Source organism: Triticum aestivum, chromosome 2B, assembly GCF_018294505.1.
Source record: "Triticum aestivum cultivar Chinese Spring chromosome 2B, IWGSC CS RefSeq v2.1, whole genome shotgun sequence".
Lineage (NCBI taxonomy): Eukaryota > Viridiplantae > Streptophyta > Magnoliopsida > Poales > Poaceae > Triticum > Triticum aestivum.
The window spans coordinates 232,616,842-232,639,743 of record NC_057798.1 but is presented as its reverse complement, the minus strand read 5'-3'; the positions used below and the strand labels follow the sequence as shown (position 1 = coordinate 232,639,743).

At 44.9% G+C, this 22,902-nt stretch overlaps 3 protein-coding genes across 3 annotated transcripts; 1 reads left to right on the top strand and 2 right to left on the bottom strand.

Moving 5' to 3' along the window:
- Positions 1-7,366: 7,366 nt before the first annotated feature.
- Positions 7,367-12,805, top strand: LOC123044525 (peptidyl-prolyl cis-trans isomerase CYP37, chloroplastic). Its single transcript, XM_044467278.1, has 12 exons — positions 7,367-7,702; positions 7,780-7,956; positions 8,038-8,127; positions 8,266-8,361; positions 8,709-8,816; positions 8,924-8,973; positions 9,918-10,020; positions 10,704-10,757; positions 11,115-11,270; positions 11,353-11,475; positions 12,029-12,078; positions 12,415-12,805. Exons 1-12 carry the CDS (start codon positions 7,508-7,510, stop codon positions 12,590-12,592), a joined length of 1,380 nt encoding a protein of 459 aa, XP_044323213.1. The 5' UTR covers positions 7,367-7,507; the 3' UTR covers positions 12,593-12,805.
- On the bottom strand, positions 12,693-13,940 carry LOC123044526 (caffeoylshikimate esterase). The gene has a single exon (XM_044467280.1). It carries the CDS (start codon positions 13,807-13,809, stop codon positions 12,814-12,816), a length of 996 nt encoding a protein of 331 aa, XP_044323215.1. The 5' UTR covers positions 13,810-13,940; the 3' UTR covers positions 12,693-12,813.
- A 2,056-nt stretch (positions 13,941-15,996) lies between these two features.
- On the bottom strand, positions 15,997-16,859 carry LOC123044524 (putative cell wall protein). The gene has a single exon (XM_044467277.1). The coding sequence runs from the start codon at positions 16,736-16,738 to the stop codon at positions 16,403-16,405; it is 336 nt and encodes a 111-aa protein (XP_044323212.1). The 5' UTR covers positions 16,739-16,859; the 3' UTR covers positions 15,997-16,402.
- Between the last annotated feature and the right edge of the window lie 6,043 nt (positions 16,860-22,902).

The following is a 22,902-nucleotide window of genomic DNA, read 5'->3' as shown; positions in this document are numbered from 1 at the left end:
AACATGGAACAATAAAAAGTTATAGATATGTTGGAGACGTATCAGTGGCGGCGGCTCCGTATCGTAAAACATGATGAAACTTCTTCCCTTTTTTCCGGGAAGACAAAATATATAGGATTGGAATTAGGCCAGACGGCCGCATGTGGGCACCATAAGACATCAGGGCACGCCCTGTGTCTTGGGACAGCGGGTGCCCCCTCCTGTAGATCTTTGTTCCAGTATTTTTATTTATTCAATAAAAAAATCTCTGCCAAGTTTTGTCTAATTTTAAGAAATTTTATTTCTACACAAAAAACAACACCATGGTAGTTCTGTTGAAAACAACGTTTTCCCGGGTTAGTTTCATGCAAATCATGCAAATTAGAGTCTAAAACAAGATCAAACATGTTTGGAAAAGTAGATACGTTAGAGAAACTAGAGATTCTCGTAGGAGAAACTCGTCCTTCTTCGCAATGAAGATCGGGCTAGCCGCCATGCACAAATACATAACTTCGGAGAAACTAGAGCTTCCCTTAGTTTCTTGTGGTTTCGGTCCCGCTGCTCGTTATCTGAAGCTTCAGACACCCCATTCAACTAGCCTTCCACTGGCTTCTTAGTTTTAACTAGAAGCCTATAGGGGAACAATCGGTGGAATTTCTGCGCTTCTCATAATGGCACAACTAGAAGTCTGGCTGGGTCATGTGGTTGATAGGAATTCGACGAATCACCTAAATATCGAATAATATGAAATGTTGTTATAACTTATGAATATCCAATGTTCTTGTCGTGGCACACAATATCACTGATACATTGCCCGACATATCGACCGAAGTAGCACACGTGGGCCACATCGCATGGTCTTTGGGAAACCAATTTTCATTCCATCCCAGATGAGTTTTATAAGCCCCACTTTGAACATCCTTTCACTCGTAGATTTATCTCCAAATATGTGATCTGTGCTTGCCAATTTCTGCACTCAAGATATCCATCCTAGGGAAGTAAACATGCATAAGCAACCTAGCACTCAACGAACCAGGGTCGTTGAGGATTCTCCATGCCTATTTGGCTAATAAAGCTAGGTTAAAAAGCTCAATTTATTTAAAGCCTAAACCACCTATGTAATTCTGCATTGTCTTTGTGTCCCATGACACCCTCACGCCCTTTCTCTCCCCTGGCATGCTTCCCCACCAGAACTTTTGCACAAGCAATGTGATAGGCTAGCATAAGCCCCTCGACAACATGCATACAAACAATGAATATGTTGGTATAACATGTACAGCAAACTTTATCAGAACTACCCTCCTACTCCCAGCAATACACTTCTCCACCCATCCTTGAACACGCTTCCAGATGCGGTCTTTAATGTAAGGAAAAATTTCATTCTTTTCACGGCCAACATCCGAAGGGAGCCCAAATATTTACCAATCAAGGATTCATTGTGGATATTCAGCACCTGTTTCACCATTTTTTTAGTTGTCAGTAGGCACACTTCCCCAAAATAGATTGATGATTTGTCATTGTTAAGTCTTTGTCCAGACACTTGGCAATACCAATCAAGCAACTCATGCAAGGTTGCAACTTCATCCATCAAAGCCTTACTAACATGATGCAATCATCTGTGAAGAGCAAATGATTCACACATAGACCCGTTTGTGCTATACAGATACTCTCCAGTTGTCCAGTGCTACTCGCATGCTTCAGCAAATAAGACAGACCTTCACTTGCTAGTAGAAAGAAGTAGGGGAGATGAGAACCCCTGCCTTGTTCCTCTAGATAGATTAAATTCCTATGTAATGCCCATTGAATAACACTAAAAATATGTCTGATCTAAACCCATCATTATTGCGTCAACAAACTCTCTGCATAGTCCCAACTTTCTGATGATTTCTTCAAGATAAGCTCACTCCAAACGATCATACACTTTCCAAGTATCCAGCTTCACCACATAATAAGGGGCATACGATAAGTTATTAAGCTAATTATGAATAACCCTAGTATGGTTTAGATCAACCACAAATGATGTGTTTTATGTTAGCAAAGGTTGATTCAAGAACATGTCAAATAGGTTGATTCAAGAACACGTCAAATAGGTTGATTCAAATACTTGAGGTCTACGACTGAGAAAATGACCAAATGACCTACGAGAACTATTCTGACACTGTAGTATCTAACGAGGCAAAATCACTAATTAACGGGTGCCCCTTGCAAATGTCAATCTCATCTCCTTTTACGATGACAAGTGGCATGCCATATGTGTGCCACTTGTTGCAATATGAGAGTTTTGGATGGATTTATCGCCAGCACATAAGGAATATGTTGATTTGTTTGTGCTTTTTCTTGTAGATCCTTTCTTCCAAAAAGGAACACTCTTGAACCGTATGTCCAAATTACAGACCTTTTTCAACGCTGCGTTTCTTGCGTCTAGATTTTTGAAACTAGATCATATGTTGGTAGGTTTCAACAACTTTTGTCTATGTAAATGTGCTCCCAGCTAGTACTAAACTTTACTCCCAATGAAAACTAACATGTGCTCCCAACGATCCCACGGGGTGAAGCAGAAATGTCCTCGCATGAGGACAAAACTGTGCTCAAGTGTACTAGGTTGTACTCCCGTGAGGGTGAAGCACGAATGTACTCCCCATGGAAGCACATGTGTGCTACCAAGTTATTGGATTGTGCTCCCACGACGTGAATCACAACTTTGCTCACACATGTGCTCCGCACAAAGAGCATGCATGTGCTAGCACACATGTTCGAGCAAATCTACGCCTTATGGTGAGGAACACATGTGGTGCACATCGTCCTTATAAATTGTACTTCTAATATGGGCGCTGCTACGTGTCGACCGATGGATCTTTTTAAAATGATCCGTCACCTAGCGAGCCATCAGATCCGACGAATTGAGCGATCGAGCATTGCCTTTTATCATTGCAACACAGGTCGTGTGCGGGAAATTTTTGCAACTCGGGTCATGTTGCAGAAATTTTTACAAGATATTTCTTTTGCAACAGAGGTCTTGTTTCAAATTTTTTTGCAACAAAAGTCTTTTGCAATTAATTTTGTTTGCAACAAAGATCTCATTGCAAATTTAATTTTTCTGAAACAGAGATCTTGTAGCAGTTTTTGCAGCAACAAAGACCTTGATGCGGAAACTTATGCAGGGAACAGTGAGAATGGCAACGTTGACCGAAAGAAAGAAAAGAAGATCACTCCGTCAAGGAAACGCGTCATACAGACGAGCCCGTGAATGCTCGCTTGCGATCCATCGATTGAATACAAGCTTTTCCCTTCTAATATGTAGTAAATAAACCCCCACAAAAGACAAAGATTTAAGTGAAAAACCACAGAAGAAATCAAGAAAAGAAAAGAGAAAAGTATACTTTTCGTCCCTCAATTCTTGGCGTAGTTTAGATTTGGTCCCTCAACTCTAAAAACGGACAACTTGCATCCTTAACTTCTGAAACCGGACAAGCTTCATGCCTCGTCACGGTTTTGACCGGTTTTGGTCATGTCCCACCCCGGTTTTGACAGTTCCGACTCAAATTTGCCTACCTTTTCCAAGTCCACGTAATGTTTTCAAATTCGGTTACTTTTTTCAAATACGTGAATCTTTTAAAAATTTGTGTATTTTCTTAATCTACGTACTTTTTCCAAGTTCATGTACTTTTTCAAATATGCGTATTCTTTTAAAGTTCATTTAGTTTTTTTAAGTTCATTTAATTTTTTTAAATTGATGTACCTTTTCATATTTGAGTACATTTTTTGAAAGAGTTCATGAATTTTAAATTTTATGCGAACTTGAAAAGAGTACGGGGATATGGACTTCGTTTACGCAAAAATATGTAGATTTTAAAAATTATTTCTACTTGAAACAAGTACGTGAATTTCAAACAAAGTTCATGGATTATAAAAGGAACACGGATTTGGAAAAAAATGCGGACTTTGAAAAGCATGTAGATTTGAAATAAGTATACGAATTTCAAAAACAGTTCATGGCTTTGAAAAATACTTGGATTTGATAAAATTACACAAACTTGGGAAAAATACGGGGATTTGGAAAAAGTACGTAAATATTAAAAATCACGGATTTGGAAAAAGTACGCGAATTTCAGAATAGTTCGCTCATTTGAAAAAAGTATGTTTATTTTATAAGAAATACATGACCTTGGAAAAACTACGTGGAGTTGAAAATTGTATATGAATTTCAAAAAGTTCACGGATATAAAAAATTTACAGGAATATGAGTCAGCACGGGTCAAAACCGGGGTGAGTCAACACCAAAACCTGTCAAAACCAAGTCCAGGGACGAACCTTGTCCGATTTCGGTAGTTGGAGTGTAAGTTGTCCGGTTTTGAAGTTGAGGAATCAAATTTAGACTTCACCAGAAGTTGAGGGATGAAATGTATACTTTTCTCAAAAGAAAAACCCAAAGATCCTTGTTTGTTCGCCTCCCGCTTGCTCGCAACATGCCACTTGGCGCATCCTAGCTCACCCACGAGCGCCCCTGGGAAGTTGACTTCTAAAAAACCATGAATTCGGAAAAATTTAAAAACTTGACTTTGAAAAAGTTTATTTAAAAAAAGTCATGAATTTGGAAAACCTTTATGAATTTTAAAAAAATCACATTTTTGGGGAAAATATTGAATTTGAATTTTTTTTATTTTTTTGCTAATATGGAATTTTTTATGAATTTTAAAAAGGTTGAGGAATTCAAGAAAATTTCATGAATTTTGGAAAATATTTTTGAATTTGGAAATTGTCTGCCAATTCGAAAATGTTCATGAATTAAGAGAAGAGGAAAAAAGAAAAGGAAATAAAAAAATAAAAATAAAAGGAAAGAGAAAAAGAAAACAAGAACAAAAACCCCTGCCAAACAAACACATAAAAAACCCAAAAACCTGATGAAAGTATCTTATTTAAAACACACGATAACTTTATTCATACTCATACACTGATTTGGACCTAAAATCCAAGAAAATACAAAGTAACTCCTGTGACTAAAAATTACAATGAAATCTTTTGAAAATAAATTCTTCGCGGTATCAATCTCTGCTTGAAGAAATACTCCAAAATCTTCCGTAGAGACTGCAATTGGGCTGGAGCAACAATGTTGTCACTCTTTCATCCGCACGAACATTATCACTAATGGCTTTTGAAAGCGCCTTGAGTCGTCCATCCAAAAAGATGGGAGGTCTTGATCGATGAACGTACTTGTGCCGGGAATGATCTCCTAGAAGTGTAGGTTGTCGAATCATTATATCTTCACAATAGTATCGATGAATGATTTCACCTCCACAAAGATCAGGCCAACAAAAAAAAGTTGACACAACAATATAAACTCACTAGATCTTTCAGATTTGAATTATCAGATCTGCAAGGATAGAAAACTCTCTAACCTCATGGCACCGTCAAAAGAACAAGAAGAAATTTATTCTCACATAACTATGATGATCACTAAACGTTGATGAGGAACATAGAGGTCTCGAAGATCCAAGGTCCCCCGCCTCTCAGCACCAAGATGGCAGCATGAGGCGAGGAGACCGTATCTAGATTTTTTTTAAACAATGCTAGAAGTATCTAGTGTTTTTTAGGGCAAAAACTAAACTTTATTCATGATGTAGGATACAAGCCGGATCGTGGGGGGTTGCCAGCCAGACATGCCGCCCCGGATCGAGAATAAGAGAGTGTTTAGCTAGACTATGAGCCTCACCATTGGCTAGAAGTATCTAGATGCTTGCCCTAACCGGAGGTCTTACAAGGGCCGGCTCATAGAATGGCATCATGGGCCGGGCTGAGGCCTAATGCAATGCAAGCATAGGCCACGCGGACTACTGAACCGGAGGATTTTCCTATTTGACGCATTTTGTGTCAAGTTGTCGGGGCGCCGCACATGCATCGACCGTGACGGGCCGGCCCAGTTAAAAGCGCCACATGCTTTACAACGATCCCGGTTTTAGGAACGTTCTGGAAGGTTCCAGTCGGTTTTTCCGGTTTTGGGAACCTTGTAGCAGGTTCCTGAACCGGATTTTTATTTTATTTTTCTGTTTCTTTTTTCTTTTCCTTTTTTTTCTTTTTCACTGTTTCAATTTTCTGTTTTTTTCTTTTTTTCCTGTTTCAGTTTTCTGGTTATTTCACTGGCAGAAAATGTTCCCACTGTCAAAATTAGTTCACAATTTGTTAAAATGTTCATGTTTTGGAACTTGGTTTGTACATTAAAAAAAAGTTCTCACCTTCAAGATTTTGTTCACAAATTTAAAAAATGTTCATGTTGCCGATTTTTTTTAAAAAATGTTCCCACTTTCAAATTTTGTTCACGAGGAAACAGGAACATATTTCGTAAATTCAAAAAATGTTCGAAATTATAAAAATGTTCCAGTTTTCCAAATTTGTTGACAAATTCAGAAAAATGTTCGTGCTTTGGAAAAGTATCATATCTTCGAAAAGTGTTGTCATTTTCAATTTTTGTTTCTGATTTTCAGAAAATGTTTGCATCTTTTCTAAAATTCTTTATAATTTCAAAAAATGTTCCCACTTTCAAATTTTGTTCACAAGGAAACATGAACATATTTCGTAAATTCAAAAAATGTTTAGAATTATAAAAATGTTCCAGTTTTCCAAATTTGTTCACAAATTCAGAAAAATGTTCGTGCTTTGAAAAAGTATCATATCTTCGAAAAGTGTTGCCATTTTCAATTTTTGTTCCTGATTTTCAGAAAGTGTTTGCATCTTTTCTAAAATTCTTCATAATTTCAAAAAATGTTCTCACTTTCAAATTGTGTTCACTAGGAGACACGAACATATTTCGTAAATTGAAAAAAAGTTCGGAATTATATAAATGTTCCAGTTTTCCAAATTTGTTCATAAATTCAGAAAAATGATCGTGCTTCGGAAAAGTATCATACTTCGAAAAAGTGTTGTCAAGTTCACAATTTTAAAAATGTTTGTGTTTCAAAATATATTTACCTTTTTCAAAAAAGAAATCAAGTTCAAACTTTCAAAAAAGTTTACATCTGATGTTGATTATAGTTCGTATAGGACAAGCTCCCATTGAGACATAGACACTCAGGAGCTATAGTTAGCAAGCTACCTTGTTCACCTACACTTTAGTTTTTGGGAAATTTTCATGAGAAATAAAATTGACAAGTCAAATTTGAAGATTTTTTTTTGTGAATGTTCAGTTTTTGCCACTGTCGTTGGTTTCTTTAACCATTGCGCTGCAAAAGTAGCACAGGAGGTACCTTGGCGCAGCGGAACAGCTACTCCGGCTGACCACGTAGTCAGGGGTTCGAATCCTGAGCTCGCTCAGTTTTTTTAGCATTTTTTCACCTCGCCAACGGAAAATGGGCCGGCCCAGGCGAAACCTACCTATGCGAAGCGTCGACTCTTTGCCGCAATAAGCGGCGAGTAGGAGCTCCCCCGGATTGCAGCTCACTGGCTGGGGATAGACGGCGACCACGACGACGGCACAACCCTTCCATTCCTTTCCTTCGCACCAACCCGAAATCCCTCCACAAAGGCCGCAACCACCATGGCATCGCGAATGGCCACGGTAGTGCTTGCCGGTGCCCTCCCCGTACCCCCGCGCGCTCCCGCGGCCGCGGCCGGCGGCACCAAGTTCGTCGTGTGGACGAAGCGCCCGAGCTTCCACCACGGCATTCGCTGCGGCGTCGCCCGTGCACCGCGCAGCCGCCCGCACCACGCCTCCTCCCCAACCACGGCTGAGGTAGCTGCAACTCTACTCCAAACCACGTCTTCCGAGGTCCCCGGAGGCCTTATCTCCATGTGAATGGTCTGGTTCAGGAGGGGGTTCTCGAGCTTCTCAAGAGCGCCGTCGCGGCGATTGCTATCATCGCCCAGATTTCCGTGGCGCTGCCGGCGAACGCGGTCCTCTACTCGCCGGACACGAACGTGCCCAGGACGGGGGAGCTCGCGCTGCGAAGGGCCATCCCTGCCAACCCAAGCATGAAGACCATACAGGTAAAATTCAGGATTGGCGTCGTGCTTTGCGTGTCCTGCGATTGAACGTTGTCTCTCAGGTTCTGGGCGCATATTTTTCAGAACTCGTTGGAGGACATCTCGTACCTGCTGAGGATACCACAGAGGAAGCCGTATGGCTCCATGGAGGGGGATGTCAAGAAAGCCATGCAGGTACATTGACTCCCCTAACCTGACCTGAAGAACTATTCAGATTGGTGATATATAGAACCATGCGTTGTAAACCTTCTTACTGAACTACCTGAGCTCATCATCCAGAATCCCGATATATAGAACTCGCTCTGAATGCAGATAGCAACTGAAAACAAGGAGGCAATGTTGGCAAGCATGCCTGCAGAACTCAAGGAAAAGGGCTCGGAGCTATATACCACTTTGCTTGAAGGGAAGGTAAGTAAGCTATGTTAAGAGAGAAGTGGTTTGGCTCCCTTATCTATTGGAGCCTCAAATTTCAAAAAAATGAAAATAAATAAGTCACATTTTGAAGTTTCAGAAAATTCAGAAAAATCTGACATATGCACCAAGATTTTATCTACATACCTGTAAAATTTGACTGATAAATACATTTGTTTTTGCATCGGAACCGTTGTATGATATCTGAAGAGGGTGAAATTAATGTTGTGAAACAAAAGCGAATCGTACTCCCTCCGTTCCAAAATAAGTGTCGACACTTATTGTGGAACGGAGGGAGTATTAATAGATTACATGATAGCTGAGTTACTTTAGCATCTCTGCAGGGTGGTTTACAAACTCTCTTGAAATATATTAAGGATAAGGACAATGATAGACTCTCCGTAGCGCTTGCTTCTTCTCTTGATACTATTGCTGAATTGGAGCTGTTGCAGGTTAGTCGAGTAAACTTAGAACCATTGGTTTCAAGAAACTGAGAGCAGACTAATTCTGCTCAATTGAAGGTCTGATTACTTAAAGGGATTTTATTTTCTTTCTACAGGCTCCAGGCTTATCCTTTCTCTTACCTAAACAGTATTTAGAGTACCCAAGGTGATTTTCTGTTGGCGTCTCTAATCTCCAAATGCATTTCATGCCATTTCTGTGATCAATTTATGTATGTAGACATGTTTTCATGCTTCATGTCATAATCACCAGCAATTCTAGATCCAACAACTGCCACGAGTGTGGAACACTTGCAGGTCTGAAGATTAAAACTGATATGGAATTTGATCATTCAGGACATAGAAAACCATGTACTCCCTCCGTCCCATAATGTAATACGTTTTCTGACACTACACTAATGTAAAAAAGCGTCTTACATTATGGGACGAAGGGAGTAGTTTTTATTTTCGTTAGGGTAAGACTTAATCATGAGAGAAACAAGTTAAACACTTATCTGCCAGAGCTGCTTGGGAAATAGGCATTTACTTTTATCGTAGCGCTGAATATTCACTAGAGAAGGGAATCACTGTAGGCAGCTAAAAGTTTATCTATATTCGGACGCTGGTTGGTTATTGCGTCCATTTCCTTGCTTATATTTAATATTCCGAATAATATGTAAGCCCCAATCGAATTTTGAGCCGAGGATCACGAATTTGAGTAATAAAATATGAGAAACAGTTGATACGGCACATGCCCGTTTGATTTTTTTATTTTACTATCAGGAAATGGCAAGAGAAAAAACACCTCACTTTCTATAATATTTTAAAATGATAAATTCCAGGTTGGTACCGAGTGGTCAGAACATCACCCAAATAATTTTCCTTTGAAATTCCTGAGGCACCATAAGAAAAAATTGTTCGCTTATGATTAGTTAATGCATAAGCTATACAATATGTGCAGATTAGTAACAACGGATTCTGCAACTATAATGGTGGTTTGCATTTTATAATCCTCAGGGCGTTGGGACACTAATATTAGTTGTTTGGTTTTTTGCCTGATCTGTAAAAAAGATACATGTAGAAAATTTAATTTAAATGACTTGTCATTTATAGGCTAACAGGAAGAGCAGTTGTTGAATTCACAGTTGAGAAAGGTGATGGCTCAACATTCTATCCAACTGCTGGTGGTGAACCCAAAAGTGCTGCTACAATTCAGGTAGCTGTTTGCCTGATTGTGATATCATAAACAGTTGAGTCAACATCTTGCTACCTTATCAATATGTATGCCAAGATAATGGTGGAGGTCTCCTTTTCCCTTCGCTGTCAGTTTCTACAATCACTTATGAAATGTTTTAGTGGTTACTTGATAGCCAGGCATCCTCAAGTACACTCTTTTAACAATGATAAGTAGGAACCATAACCTGGATAATGCCATGTAGACTTCGGGAGCATACACTAACTTCTCAGTTCTTTTTTCCGAAAGAAATCTCATGTCAGGACTTGGTAGTTAGTTCATACTGCCCCCCCCCCCCCCCCCCAAAAAAAAAACATCGTGAATTCTGTTTCACTCTTGTAGCCTGTGAGAAAAATACAGTTAAAGCAGGTAATAATGATTTTTTTAACTCCCATTCTTGTCATTTTCATCTAGACTAAGAATCAGCAAATGTCTGACGAGAACTTGAGGGTACATAGTTCATTCTATTATCTGTATGACAGATTAGATTTTTTTAATATTTCAAAAATAAAATACGATGTGCTCAAGAGCTCTAAAATGCATGTCCAGATAGCCTTAGTTACTACCTTTTGTCATGCCATGACTTGCATTAGTATTGTCCTCCCCAGAATTCCCCTTGAAAATAAGATTTGTGTGTCAGTTGTTGGTTTGTATACTACATGCAGGTTGTAGTTGATGGATATTCTGCCCCACTGACTGCTGGAAACATTGCGAAACTGGTAAGGTAGCATTACTCTGACCCTGTCTCATCATTTCCTGCCTAGTTCTGGTGAAATTTACAAATGCAAAATAAGCAAACACGATTGCCTTTATATAAGGAATATCTGCCAGAGCTTCTGTCTGACATATGCACTACGCTGTTGTGTTCCAGTTTTTTGTTTACAACTATTCCCTCCGTTCACAAATGTAAGATGTTTTGGATATTTCAATATGGACAACATACGGACTGAAATGAGTGAACAAACACACTAAAACGTGTCTATATACATCAGATTCAGAAAAATGTCAGAACATCTTATATTTGTGAATGGAGGGATACTTGCTTTGATGTCTCAATAGAGTAAATTTTGCTTCAGGTTTTGGATGGGGCATATGATGGTGCAACACTGAAATCTGTGAGCCAGGCAATCATTGTAGACAGTGAGACTGGGAAGAAAGGGTATACTCTTCCATTGGAGGTCATGCCTGCTGGACAGTTTGAACCACTATACAGAAGCCCGCTAAGTATTCAGGTCACTCATTCACACTACTTCAACAGTGAAACAATCATGTTCTCTATATCTTGACTTGTTTCCTTGGCTTCATATAATTTAGGATGGGGAATTGCCAGTCCTTCCAATGTCTGTATACGGCTCTGTTGCCATGTCACATAGTGAGGATTCAGATGAATACTCGTCACCAACCCAGTTCTTCTTCTATCTGTATGATAAGAGAAATGTGAGTAAGGCTACATGTTTATCCACTAACATAAAAAATCAGTAGGTGCAATCACCCAAATACATATTTGCTCTGCATTTTGTTGGCTAGGTTGGATAAGTATATGATTTTGGAAGGTCTGGATAAGTATATGTGACTCAAGAATGCACCAAGTTTCTTCTCCTTTTGTGAACCATATTTGCTGTCCTAGGGTTGCTTTGTGCCATGTATGAAAAATTATATAATTCTTTTTTTGGGGGGAAAGGCTATCATGGCTAGCTTTATTAAATCAAATAAGAATTACATCGTTCATTAATTGACTAAGTAAGAACCCTGGGGGTTCATCAGTCAAACTATCATCACACTTATTATAAAAAAGTTATATAATTCTTGAATGCTATTAGTTAGAAATATCTATGCAAACACAGGCACTACCAAGGCCACTCAAGTAATGAAATAGTTATGAATGTCCAATCTCCTCTACCATCTGCTTCGGGGTTATTGCACTGTCTAGGAGTAGAAGCATCAACTGTGTAAATAGTTTGATTTGTGATAATTTCTCTGTTGTTTGCAGTCTGGTTTAGGAGGAATATCTTTCGAGGAGGGACAATTTTCAGTTTTTGGGTAAGTCACGACTTAATATTACACTCCCATGAATAGATAGTACTCCCTCCATTCCTAAATATTTGTCTTTCTAGAGATTTCAACAAGTGACTACATACGGAGTAAAATGAGTGAATCTACACTCTAAAATATGTCTATATACTATACATCCGCATGTGGTAGTCCATTTGAAATCTCTAAAAAGACAAATACTCCCTCCATCTGTATGGGACGGAGGGAGTATTTAGGAACGGAGGGAGTACTAGAAATGATCAGATATTATGGTCCCTAAAAAGAATTGATATCTTCCTGTGGATTAAAAGGAAAGAACTTCCGTGTGGAAACAAACATCTGCAGGTATGCCACAGACGGAAGAGATGTCCTTTCACAGATTAAGGCTGGAGATAAAATTCGCTCCGCCAAGCTGATACAGGGCCGGGAACGCCTTGTACTGCCGGCAGCAGCTTCAGCGCCAGCCCCAGCTGATCCAACGCCGGCTCCAGCAGATCCAACGCTGGCTCCGGCAGAGAGCTGATACAATCAACCGGACGCACCGCAAACTGGCAGCATTCTTTCATTGATCAGGAGACAACCATTTTGTATACCGAGATCATGTAAAGTTGACCAAAGACAGCTTATCAAATATATATGTGTGTATATATAGAGAGAGACAGAATCATCGCACATTTGCACATGAAACAATTTATCATTGCACAATCCGAATAGAATGCATTGTTTGTTTCTTTTCTATGTTTGTTAGGAAGTTGCTGCCGGCGTGCATCTCTCGCTGAGCCAGGCGAGGATGTCGCCCCGGACGCGCTCGATGTTCTCCTCCGGCTCGCCGAAGAGCATGGAGTGGAGCATCCCGTCGTACATCTTGATGGTCTTGTCCTTGCTGGCCGCGGCCTCGTACAACGCGCGGCTGACGGCGGGGTCGGTCACCTCGTCGGCGCTGCCGTGCACGACGAGGAACGGGATGGTGACCTCGCCGAGGCGCGCGCCGAGCTCGTCGGTGGCGCGCAGCAGCTCCATGACGGTGCCGAGCCTGGGCCGGCCGTTGTAGCGCATGGGGTTGCGCGCGGCGATCAGGCGCTTGGCGGGCACCTTGACGGACTTCTCGATGAGGTCGGCCGTGGGCACGATGGGGAGAGTCGGCGCGAACCGCGACACGAGGGTGAGGATCTCCGGCACCGGCCAGCGCGGCCGGATCCGATCGGAGATCCTGCACATGGGCGCCACCAGCACGGCCCCCGCCCACTCCTCCGGCGGCGTGCGGAGGTGGATCAGCAGGCAGATGGCCCCGCCCATTGACTCCCCGAACAGGAAGCACGGCAGCCCGGCGTGCTCCTCGCGCCGCCGGACGGACCGGAAGAAGGCGAGGAGGTCGGCGACGGCGACCTCAAGATCGGGGACGAAGGCCTGCAGGCCGTGGGAGCGGCCGTGGCCGGGGAGGTCGGCGGCGAAGCAGGCGAAGCCGGAGCGGGCCAGGAAGACGGCCGTGGCCTGGAACGTCCAGCTAATGTCGTTGCCGTAGCCATGGACCATGAATACGAGCGCCCTCGGCCGCGCGCTGACGCCCCCACCAGCAGCCGGGCGCCACGAGCGCGTGAAGAGGCGGCGCGCGCCCGCGTCGTCCGGCGTGGTGAAGTAGGAGGACTCGCCCTCCGCGCCGAGGGCTGCGTAGTACTCCGCCTCCATCGCCGGGTGCTCGCCCCAGAAGTTCACGGGCGCATGCGCGTCTTCCTGAGTCATGGTGAGAGGTGCTGGGGCGTGCGGGCGTTCGGATGGATGGGGAGGGGAACTGGTGCCGCCGAGTGGTGGGGGAAGTCGTTGCTGCCTGTTGCGTAGCAGCAGGGGAGGCCGTTTCACTCACGCTCACGTTCTGTGGTGAGTGGATTGGGTTAAGTTTCCTGGGTTGGTGGAACTGTTTGTGCCGTCGACCCGTATGGGCCGTGCTTTTAAGATCCATACGGCCTTTTATTCGCGGACTGGCACGACACAGCCTGACTCGCGGTCCAAGTTAGCCCCTGTTTTGGCAGACCAACTAATTAACGAGCGCTCCTTCGACAGCCTCCCAACGATCAGCGTCACTTGATGCGTTCTCAGCCATTCGACACGTGTCGCGCTTTAGGCGTTTCCTTTGAATTTTGTTTTTTTATTTTTCTGTATGTGTTTTCGGCTTTTTAAACGTGTTTTTTTTATGTTTTGGTTTTCACCGGTCTTCCCTAGCTTTTCGATCAATATTTTTTTTTGAAAAAAATATTTTTTTTGCGCAAAAAAACACATTTTTTTCGCGAGGGTCACGGTTTTGTTTTTGCGAGAGGCACGGTTGTGATTTCGCGAGAGGCATGGCCGTGCCTCTTGGAAACGGAAAAAAACGTGTTTTCTGTTTTTTCCTTTCGCGAGAGGCACAGTTTTGCTTCCGCGAGAGGCACGAATGTGCTTTCGCGAGAGTCACGACCGTGCCTCCTCGGAAATGAAAAAAACACATTTTCTGTTTTTTTTTCTTTCACGAGAGGCACGGTTTTGCTTCCGCGAGAGGCACGGGCATGCCTCTTTCGAAAAGGGAAAACCGTGTTTTCTGGGTTTTTTTCTATCGCGAGAGGCACGGTTGTGATTTTGTCAGAGGCACGGGCGTGCCACTTTCGGAAAGGGAAAAAAATTTGTGTTCCCGGTTCGGTTTTTTTTCGTCCGGTTTTTTCATGAATTTTTTTTCGTCAAAACCTATCAACATGGGATCTAGTTTTGAAGATCTCGACGCGAGGAATCCAACAGCGAAAGCGGTTCGAGATTTGGACGCACGATTTAAGAGATAAAACGTTCTGAATAAACGGATCTACGAAAAAAGGGAAAACTTCCCGGTTGCGACAAGTGGCGCACATGCAGCGCGCCACTTGCCGCAATCTGAGAAAGTTGAAGTGATCTCCGCAAGGAGTACTCCTTAACTAGTGATTTCGCTGTTTTGGTCTTTTATAGCTTTTTCGTTTTTTAAGCAGTTTTGGCCATTTTCTTAACCTAAAAGCAAAAGGTCTGAAAGGCCGAAACGGCCAGAAGATCAAAACGACCCACAAGGACGAAAAGCAATGTGGGCCGGCCCGCAGCCGTGTTGTGCCGTGCCGTCCAGTTTAGCTCGCGTCTCAGGCCAATCCTCAAGCTCAGGTCTTTGGGCCGGCACGATACTTTTATCAAAGGGCCATATAGTCAGGTCTGCTCGGTGAAAATATTGCTGACTATCTTCGAAAAAATCCATGTTTTCTTTTGCGGGTGAAAAAAAAATTCCATGGTTGGCCGGGGATGGGTGGCGGAGTGGTTGTGGGCGAGGGAGGGGGGCGTGTCGGCGTGGATTGGGCGGGGGGGGGGGGGGGGGGGGGGGTGGTTTACTGCGCGTCGGCTCGGCTGAGTATATTTAGGCATTGCGGACGGCGAGGTTCGGTTAGTTTCGGTTTACAGGAGAAAACCCGCATTTATCCTCCTGTAAAGGTTAGGGGATCCGTTAGAGTTGCTCTAAATCATTCCTCCACATCTCCCGTAAAAGATAAACGTTATTCCACCTGCAGATCAAAACTCACGCATGGTGTACGTACGTCCGCCTCCGACCATCGCTCCATGCAGCGACCAATGACTACGGCCCCTTCCACCATACCTACCCCCGACTACACCATATTTGAACTGGCTTATCTGATTCCCTGTCATCGTGTCCTACTCCTACCTCAGCACCAAGCGAGCTAAATAAGGGGCTCCATCGCTGAACTGTCATTGGCTCAAGTGTACACACCACCACCACCGTGACCCACGTTTCCGGTGCACCCACTTAATTATTACGCTATCTTCGTGTACTCACTGAGCTCTTCTGTCTGTTCCGTACGTCCGATGATTTTGGTTCGAGCTCTCGGCAGCAATTAACGAGTATATGGCACATGACACTGTACGATGGCGATATCAAGCTTAATCGATCATGCATAATTCTTCATCATTCAAAAAACTTACTGAACTGAAACACATTACACTGGCAACAACAAACCAAGCACATTACACTGGCAACAACAAACCAAGCGAGACATGCGATGGGTGCTTCCTATGCATCCATCCATATCCCATACACGACTACACGTACACTTCAATCAAACACGAGACGTCGACGGCGCGAACGCAGTCGCAGACACATGCATGCATCGGACATGCATGCATGGCTATGTAGCAGCAGCTATTTTATTATAGCAACCAAAAAAGCTAGCGGAAAATGATTTGTAGCAGGCTAGCTCTACCAAGTAGTAGATGGATCGGTGCAACTGGACGGACGATGGGCGTAACGTGGGCGTGCTGGCCGGCCGGCCGGCTCGGCCCATCAGGGGGACTCGGAGCGGGGGCGGAAGGGGTTGGGCACCTCGAAGCCCGGGTTGGGCACCCAGGTGTCGTCGGCGCCGGGGATGAACTGCCCGCTGGCGGCGGCCGGGATGCTGTGGTCCAGCCCGCCGATGTCCGGGATGTAGTGGGTGCCCAGCTCGTACCGCCCGATCCCCGGGATCAGCACCGTCCCCTCCTGGAACGTGTCCGGCCGCTTCACCGCGTCCTCCGCGGGCTTCTCCGCCGGCACGCTGCGCGCCGCCGAGCCCAGCCCGGCGAGGCACGCCGCGGCCACCAGCGCCGCGAGGATCAGCAGGGACGCCGACTTGCTGGCCATGCCGATTGCGCCGAGTGACTAGCTACCTGTGATCGGGACTGGGGGTAGTTGAGTGAGCTTCTTGCTGTCTCGATCGCTGGCTAGATGTTGCTTTCGTTGTGTGGTGGATGGTGATCGCCGTGCCGAGCTTATATAGAGCGCGTGTCGTAACGCGGGGGTCGGAGGCGCGCTCCGGGGTGGAAGGATCGGGAGGGAAAAGGCGGTGCGTTCAATTCGATCGTATGGATGGACCGATCGCACGGCACACGTTTGTTACCAACGCCACGCGTGCGCTATTTTTGCCGTGCGTCCTGGGGACGAGCATATGGGGCGCGATGACGGGGGGAGTGGCCGTGGACGACGGGCAAAGTGGACGTACGGGGCGGTTGAGTTGGTTACTCGGGTAGTAGGGACCCTGCGTGGTTTATTGATCTTGTAGCTACGCCCGGGTTCCAACTACTCTATCCTGCTCTTTATAGCACCGCTTCATGCATGGGGGAGGCTACTTATTTCTCCTCTCGCTGTATATCTCTCTGCAGGCGCCATGCACAATGGGGAGGAGTAGCTTTCATTCGATAGTAGGAAGTGTCTATTCCTAAATCGATAGTATTATACACTTCTTATTTTCAAGTCGGCGATCTCTAAGTTCTCAGCCTTGAGTTCTTAATTACCCAGCAACACTCATCTGCAACTTTAGGTATGTGTGGAGATGCACATCACCGTAAATTACACACGATCAATAGTACTTTGTACAAGTCTACATGCAAAATATGCGACTTTGATCTTTTTTTTAGGGGATATGCGACTTTGATCTTTTTTTTAGGGGATATGCGACTTTGATCTTGAATGACAAATCATATTCGCCCCTTATTCCTGAGAAACCTTTACCCTTCTCTTTGAAGCTCGGTGCGGCGCATGCGCATGCATGTCGATGGATGCATTCATGACGGTCAAATGTCGATACTCCATTAATGGTAAACTGGTTCCTACCCGGTGCCTGCGCTGCACACTAAATGGACAAATCGAGGATACTGAGAGGGTGCTTGGATACATTTTAGTCTCATGACTAGAAGTAGTAGGACTAAAATTTACTAGCCTCATCCATGCTTGGATCCAAATACTAAAGAGACTAAAATCAAGTTATTGAGCATTTATTATCCTTCAAACCCTCCAATCCAGAACTCGCATGCATTAAAGGAGAGAAATTAAATGAGGAAAGAGAGGGCTAATACATATTTTAGTAGGTTTTCTATGACTAAAAGATTTTAGCCTCAAGACTAATCCTAGCCTCTCTTTAGTCAGGGGTGCTTGAAACTTTAGCCTCTAAAAAAGACTATTTTTAGTCAGACTAAAAATAGTCCCTTGGATCCAAGCACCCCTTGACTGTACTACCTGTATCTGTGCCCACGGGTTTTCCCAGCACCTGTGGGCCCACCAGTTAACAGTGGAAGCTTCCGCGTCTCGCGGATCGCCGGACCCTACCTGCGGCGCGCTCTTTCGGTTTCGTCGACGCTACGCAAGGGTGCACGATACAGCACACGCACGCATTGTCTCCTACCTAAGCTGATACTTGTGGCGAACCGGCCAATGGACCAAGGCAGCTGGTTGGTTCGGAGCGCGGCCGCCAAGGAATGAAGCGTCAACAACAAACGCGGCCATAATCTGCATTTATTCGGGACGGTGCTCAGCTCAACCGAGCCGTGCATGGTGCCACATGCACATGCACGGTGGATGTTGGGCCATGCCAAAGCCAGCCATGGAAGTTGCGGTTGCACGAAATGCTGGAACTCCATCTTTCGTTCTTCGTCTTGGACCAGTGTATCCCGTGCATCGCCTCCCCTAGCTACTCGCATGTACTACCTTCCCGGCGGTGCCTAACTCATCGCGAGCGCGATGGACCATCCCGGTACGGTAAGTCATGCTATTCGAAAAGAAAAAGTTGTGCTATATAATGTGCGTCTGCAAAAGCACATAACAAAATATAGAGTAACATTTTTTTATGGAACGCGCAAGAGAATTGCGCGTCGCTTTTTTATTATGATAAGAGGAAGTAGTAGGATTTACAAGAACGGAATTACACGTCGCTTCATTATGATAGGAGGAGGTAGTAGGATTTACAAGAATGTTGCTAGGGGCGCAGAGATGAAGCACCAACGTCTACCCATCCACCAGGGGAAGAAAATTGAAACCGACTACTCACGCACGCCCACACCTCTACGTCCTGTTGGCTTAAGGCGCCACAGAAGTAGTCACAATTTGCGTTCACAGTCAATGATTGTTGTAACCACGCTCACTGGAGACGAAACATTGTCAATGACCCGCCTTCCAACCAGAGAGAGTGAATGGTAAGTATCACGAGAGAATTCAACTCCTTCGTGCGGGACGAGGGCACGACCAGACTTGTCGACATCCACGAATCCATCATGTCTACGTGCGTGATAACCCACAAGTATAGGGGATCGCAACAGTTTTCGAGAATAAAGTATTCAACCCAAATTTATTGATTCAACACAACGGGAGCCAAAGAATATTCTCAAGTATTAGCAGTTGAGTTGTGAATTCAACCACACCTGGATAACTTAATATCCGTAGCAAAGTATTTAGTAGCAAAGTAGTATGATAGTAACGGTAATGGTGACAAAAGTAACGGTGATAGTTTTGTAGTGATTGTAACAGTAGCAACGGTAAAGTAAACAAGTGAAGAACAATATGTGAAAAACTCATAGGAATTGGATTGGTGATGGAGAATTATGCCGGATGTGATTATTCATGCAACAGTTATAACATAGGGTGACACAGAACTAGCTTCAATTCATCAATGTAATGTAGGCATGTATTCCGAATATAGTCATGCGTGCTTATGGAAAAGAACTTGCATGACATCTTTTGTCCTACCCTCTCGTGGCAGCGGGGTCCTATTGGAAACTAAGGGATATTAATGCCTCCTTTTAATAGAGTACCGAACCAAAGCATTAACACATAGTGAATACATGAACTCCTCAAACTATGGTCATCACCGGGAGTGGTCCCGATTATTGTCACTTCGGGGTTGTCGGATCATAACACATAGTAGGTAACTATAGACTTACAAGATAAGATCAAGAACTCACATATATTCATGAAAACATAATAGGTTCAGATCTGAAATCATGGCACTCGGGCCCTAGTGACAAGCATTAAGCATAGCAAAGTCATGGCAACATCAATCTCAGAATATAATGGATACTAGGGATCAAACCCTAACAAAACTAACTCGATTACATGATAAATCTAATCCAACCCATTACCGTCCAGCAAGCCTATGATGGAATTACTCACGCACGGCGGTGAGTATCATGAAATTGATGATGGAGGAAGGTTGATGATGACGACGGCGACGGATTCCCCTCTCCGGAGCCCCGAACGGACTCCAGATTAGCCCTCCCGAGAGAGTTTAGGGCTTGGCGGCGGCTCCGTATTGTAAAACGCGATGAATCCTTCTCTCTGATTTTTTTCTCCCTGAACGTGAATATATAGAGTTGGAGTTAAGGTCGGTGGAGCACCAGGGGGCCCACGAGGCAGGGGGCGCACCTAGGGGGCAGGCGCGCCTCTCACCCTCGCGGACAGGGTGTGGGCCCCCTGGCCTTGATTCTTTCGCCAGTATTTTTTATTATTTCCAAAAATAATCTCCATGAAGTTTTAGGTCATTCCGAGAACTTTTGTTTCTGCACAAAAATAACACCATGGCAATTCTACTGAAAACAGCATCAGTCCGGGTTAGTTCCATTCAAATCATGCAAGTTAGAGTCCAAAACAAGGGCAAAAGTGTTTGGAAAAATAGATATGACGGAGACGTATCAGTGAGGCAAGCGGGTTCCCATCAATTGCAGCACAAAAAACCAAACCGGTCGGGCAAAGGAGCATTAAACAAGAAGATGGGTGATGGTCTCCGCCCCCTAAAGACACAATGGGGCAACAGGGCTGATGAGGCTATCCTCTCGCCATGAGAGGGTCCGAAGTCCAGCACCTGTTCTTGAGCGCTAGCCAGGCGAAGAACTTGAGCTGAAATGGAGCACGGGTAATCCAAACTTCACTCACACTGGGCATGCATGTGAGGCTGTAGAAGAATGCTCGATAAGTCGTTCTCACCGAGTAGGAACCATACTCCTTCCATATCCAATGGAAGGCGTCGCATGCATCGGACATCTCCAGGGTCTACCTCTGGATCCTCTCCCATAGCAAGCATAACTGGGCAATCATGGCGAGCGAAAAAGACACTTTATCCCTGATCCACTTGTTAAGGAGAAGTCCATTGTGAACGAAGCAGCTGGAGCGCACAACGAGCAGTACCATGAAGATTAAGTCTGGGCCCCCTCTATTTGCGATATCCAGGTGCTCTGACTGAGTCTAGTCTCCACCTGGGGCCGTTCTCGCGAGGAATGATTGTGTGATTCAGTTGGTTGTGTTCTAAGGTTCAGAGGCAAGATGCGAGCATGTCAAAGACATCAGACGCCTTCCGTTGGATCTGGTCAGATTTGGGTTGCTATTTGGCAAGATTAGCTTATCGTGCATTCTTTTGCGACCGGACAGATATACCAGGAGCGGCTGAAATATGGAGTTCAAGGGCGCGGCTGCACTCCAAAGTTCTTTGCTTGGCTAGTCGCCAAGAACTGCCGATGGACTTGGGATCGTCTCGCTTCAAGAGGGTTGTCACACTAGCCATGTTGCCCCTTATGTTTGCAGGAGCCGGAAATGCTGATCACCTGCTCGTTAGGTGCTCACTCGCGTGAATTGTATGGTTTGACGCTCTATCAGACAATGGTTGGGGTAATTTTACCCCCTTGGCGCAAGATGAAGTGGTGGAGTGGTGGCCTACTGCAAGTGCTGCAATGCCGGTTCAGCTAGAAATGAATTCATGCCTTCTTAATACTTGTTGAACCACATTTGCAAGGAGCGAAAACGAAGGGTGTTCGACAAGGTGTCACGCACAACACAACTGCTAGGTGCGGGAATTAGAGAGGAGTGGCGAGTGTGTCATTTGGCTTGGCAACGAACCGCGACCAGCCATGGAAGGGTGGGTAACCGTGAGTAGTTTGTATCATGAGAAGAGGTGTGGATGATGTATTGGCGGTGTGCGGCCTGCCCTCGGGCATGCTAGATGTAACTTAACTGTTGTAAGGGCATATTTATCCCTTAGGTGTTTTGGTGATTGATGATAATGCTTTTGCGGACTAATCGTGTGCCTTGAGTTTCTCGGACGCTTCATCACTAGGCACAAGACGATTCGGTGCCCCTCAAAGACTATTGAAGACGGCGTTGTTCTACGTTTCTCTTTGGTGGATTTGAGTCGTAGGAGAGCCGTACTATTAAGAGGGGGTCCGCGTCGGAAAGGTTCGGGTGGAATCATCACGTACACGTTTCCTTCCTTGCCTCCACCTTTCCCTTGCACTTTGGAGCTTTTGTCCGTTATCCTCTTTGTGCTTGCTCTAACGACTACTGCTGTACTTGCGGTAGTACTGCTCTATGGAGCGGTGGTACCGCAAGCACCTGCGGTAGTACCGCTGGGGTTCACGGTAGTACCGCTCCTCTAGAGCCTTACTACCGTGGCTCCCAGGCCTAGTGCTACTCCGGTACGGTAGTAGGGGCGGATGTAATTTTTTACATCCACGCCCACACGGTAGTATCGCAAGTCCAGCGCGGTAGTACCGCGGGAGGCCACGGTAGTACTGCTCCCCTGGAGTCATAGTACCGTGGCCCTCATACCTTGTACCGCTGCGTCGCGGTAGTAGGAGCGGATGTAATTTTTTACATCCGTGCTTCAACGGTAGTACTGCGCCTCGTGCGCGGTAGTACCGCGCGCGGCCTGGCTCAGCTAGTTTACGGTAGTACCGCGTCTTAGCGGTAGTACTGCGTCGGATTTTTGCACTGTTTCGTTTTCAGCGGAAGTAGGCACGGATGTATTTTTATTCATCCGCGCTCTTCGTAGGCTTGGACTTTCCTGCCTTGCGGTAGTACCGCAAGGGGGAGCGGTAGTACCGCGCTAGCGGAAGTACTGCTCTCAGTCAGGCAAGTCCCAGCCTCTGCTGCTGCCGCGGAAGTACCAGTACCGCGTGGCCTCGCGGTAGTACCGCGCTCCTGGAGCGGTAGTACCGCATGTTGTAGGCTGAACATGTGGATAACGGTTGGATCTCTTCCATGACTATAAA

Coding starts and splice junctions, on each gene's coding strand:
- LOC123044526 (XM_044467280.1), bottom strand. CDS start 13,809: ATGACTCAGGAAGACGCGCATGCGCCCGTGAACTTCTGGGGCGAGCAC.
- LOC123044524 (XM_044467277.1), bottom strand. CDS start 16,738: ATGGCCAGCAAGTCGGCGTCCCTGCTGATCCTCGCGGCGCTGGTGGCC.
- LOC123044525 (XM_044467278.1), top strand. CDS start 7,508: ATGGCATCGCGAATGGCCACGGTAGTGCTTGCCGGTGCCCTCCCCGTA. Junction 8,974..9,917: donor CAGTATTTAGAGTACCCAAG/GTGATTTTCTGT, acceptor TGTCATTTATAG/GCTAACAGGAAGAGCAGTTG. Junction 11,271..11,352: donor GAAGCCCGCTAAGTATTCAG/GTCACTCATTCA, acceptor CATATAATTTAG/GATGGGGAATTGCCAGTCCT.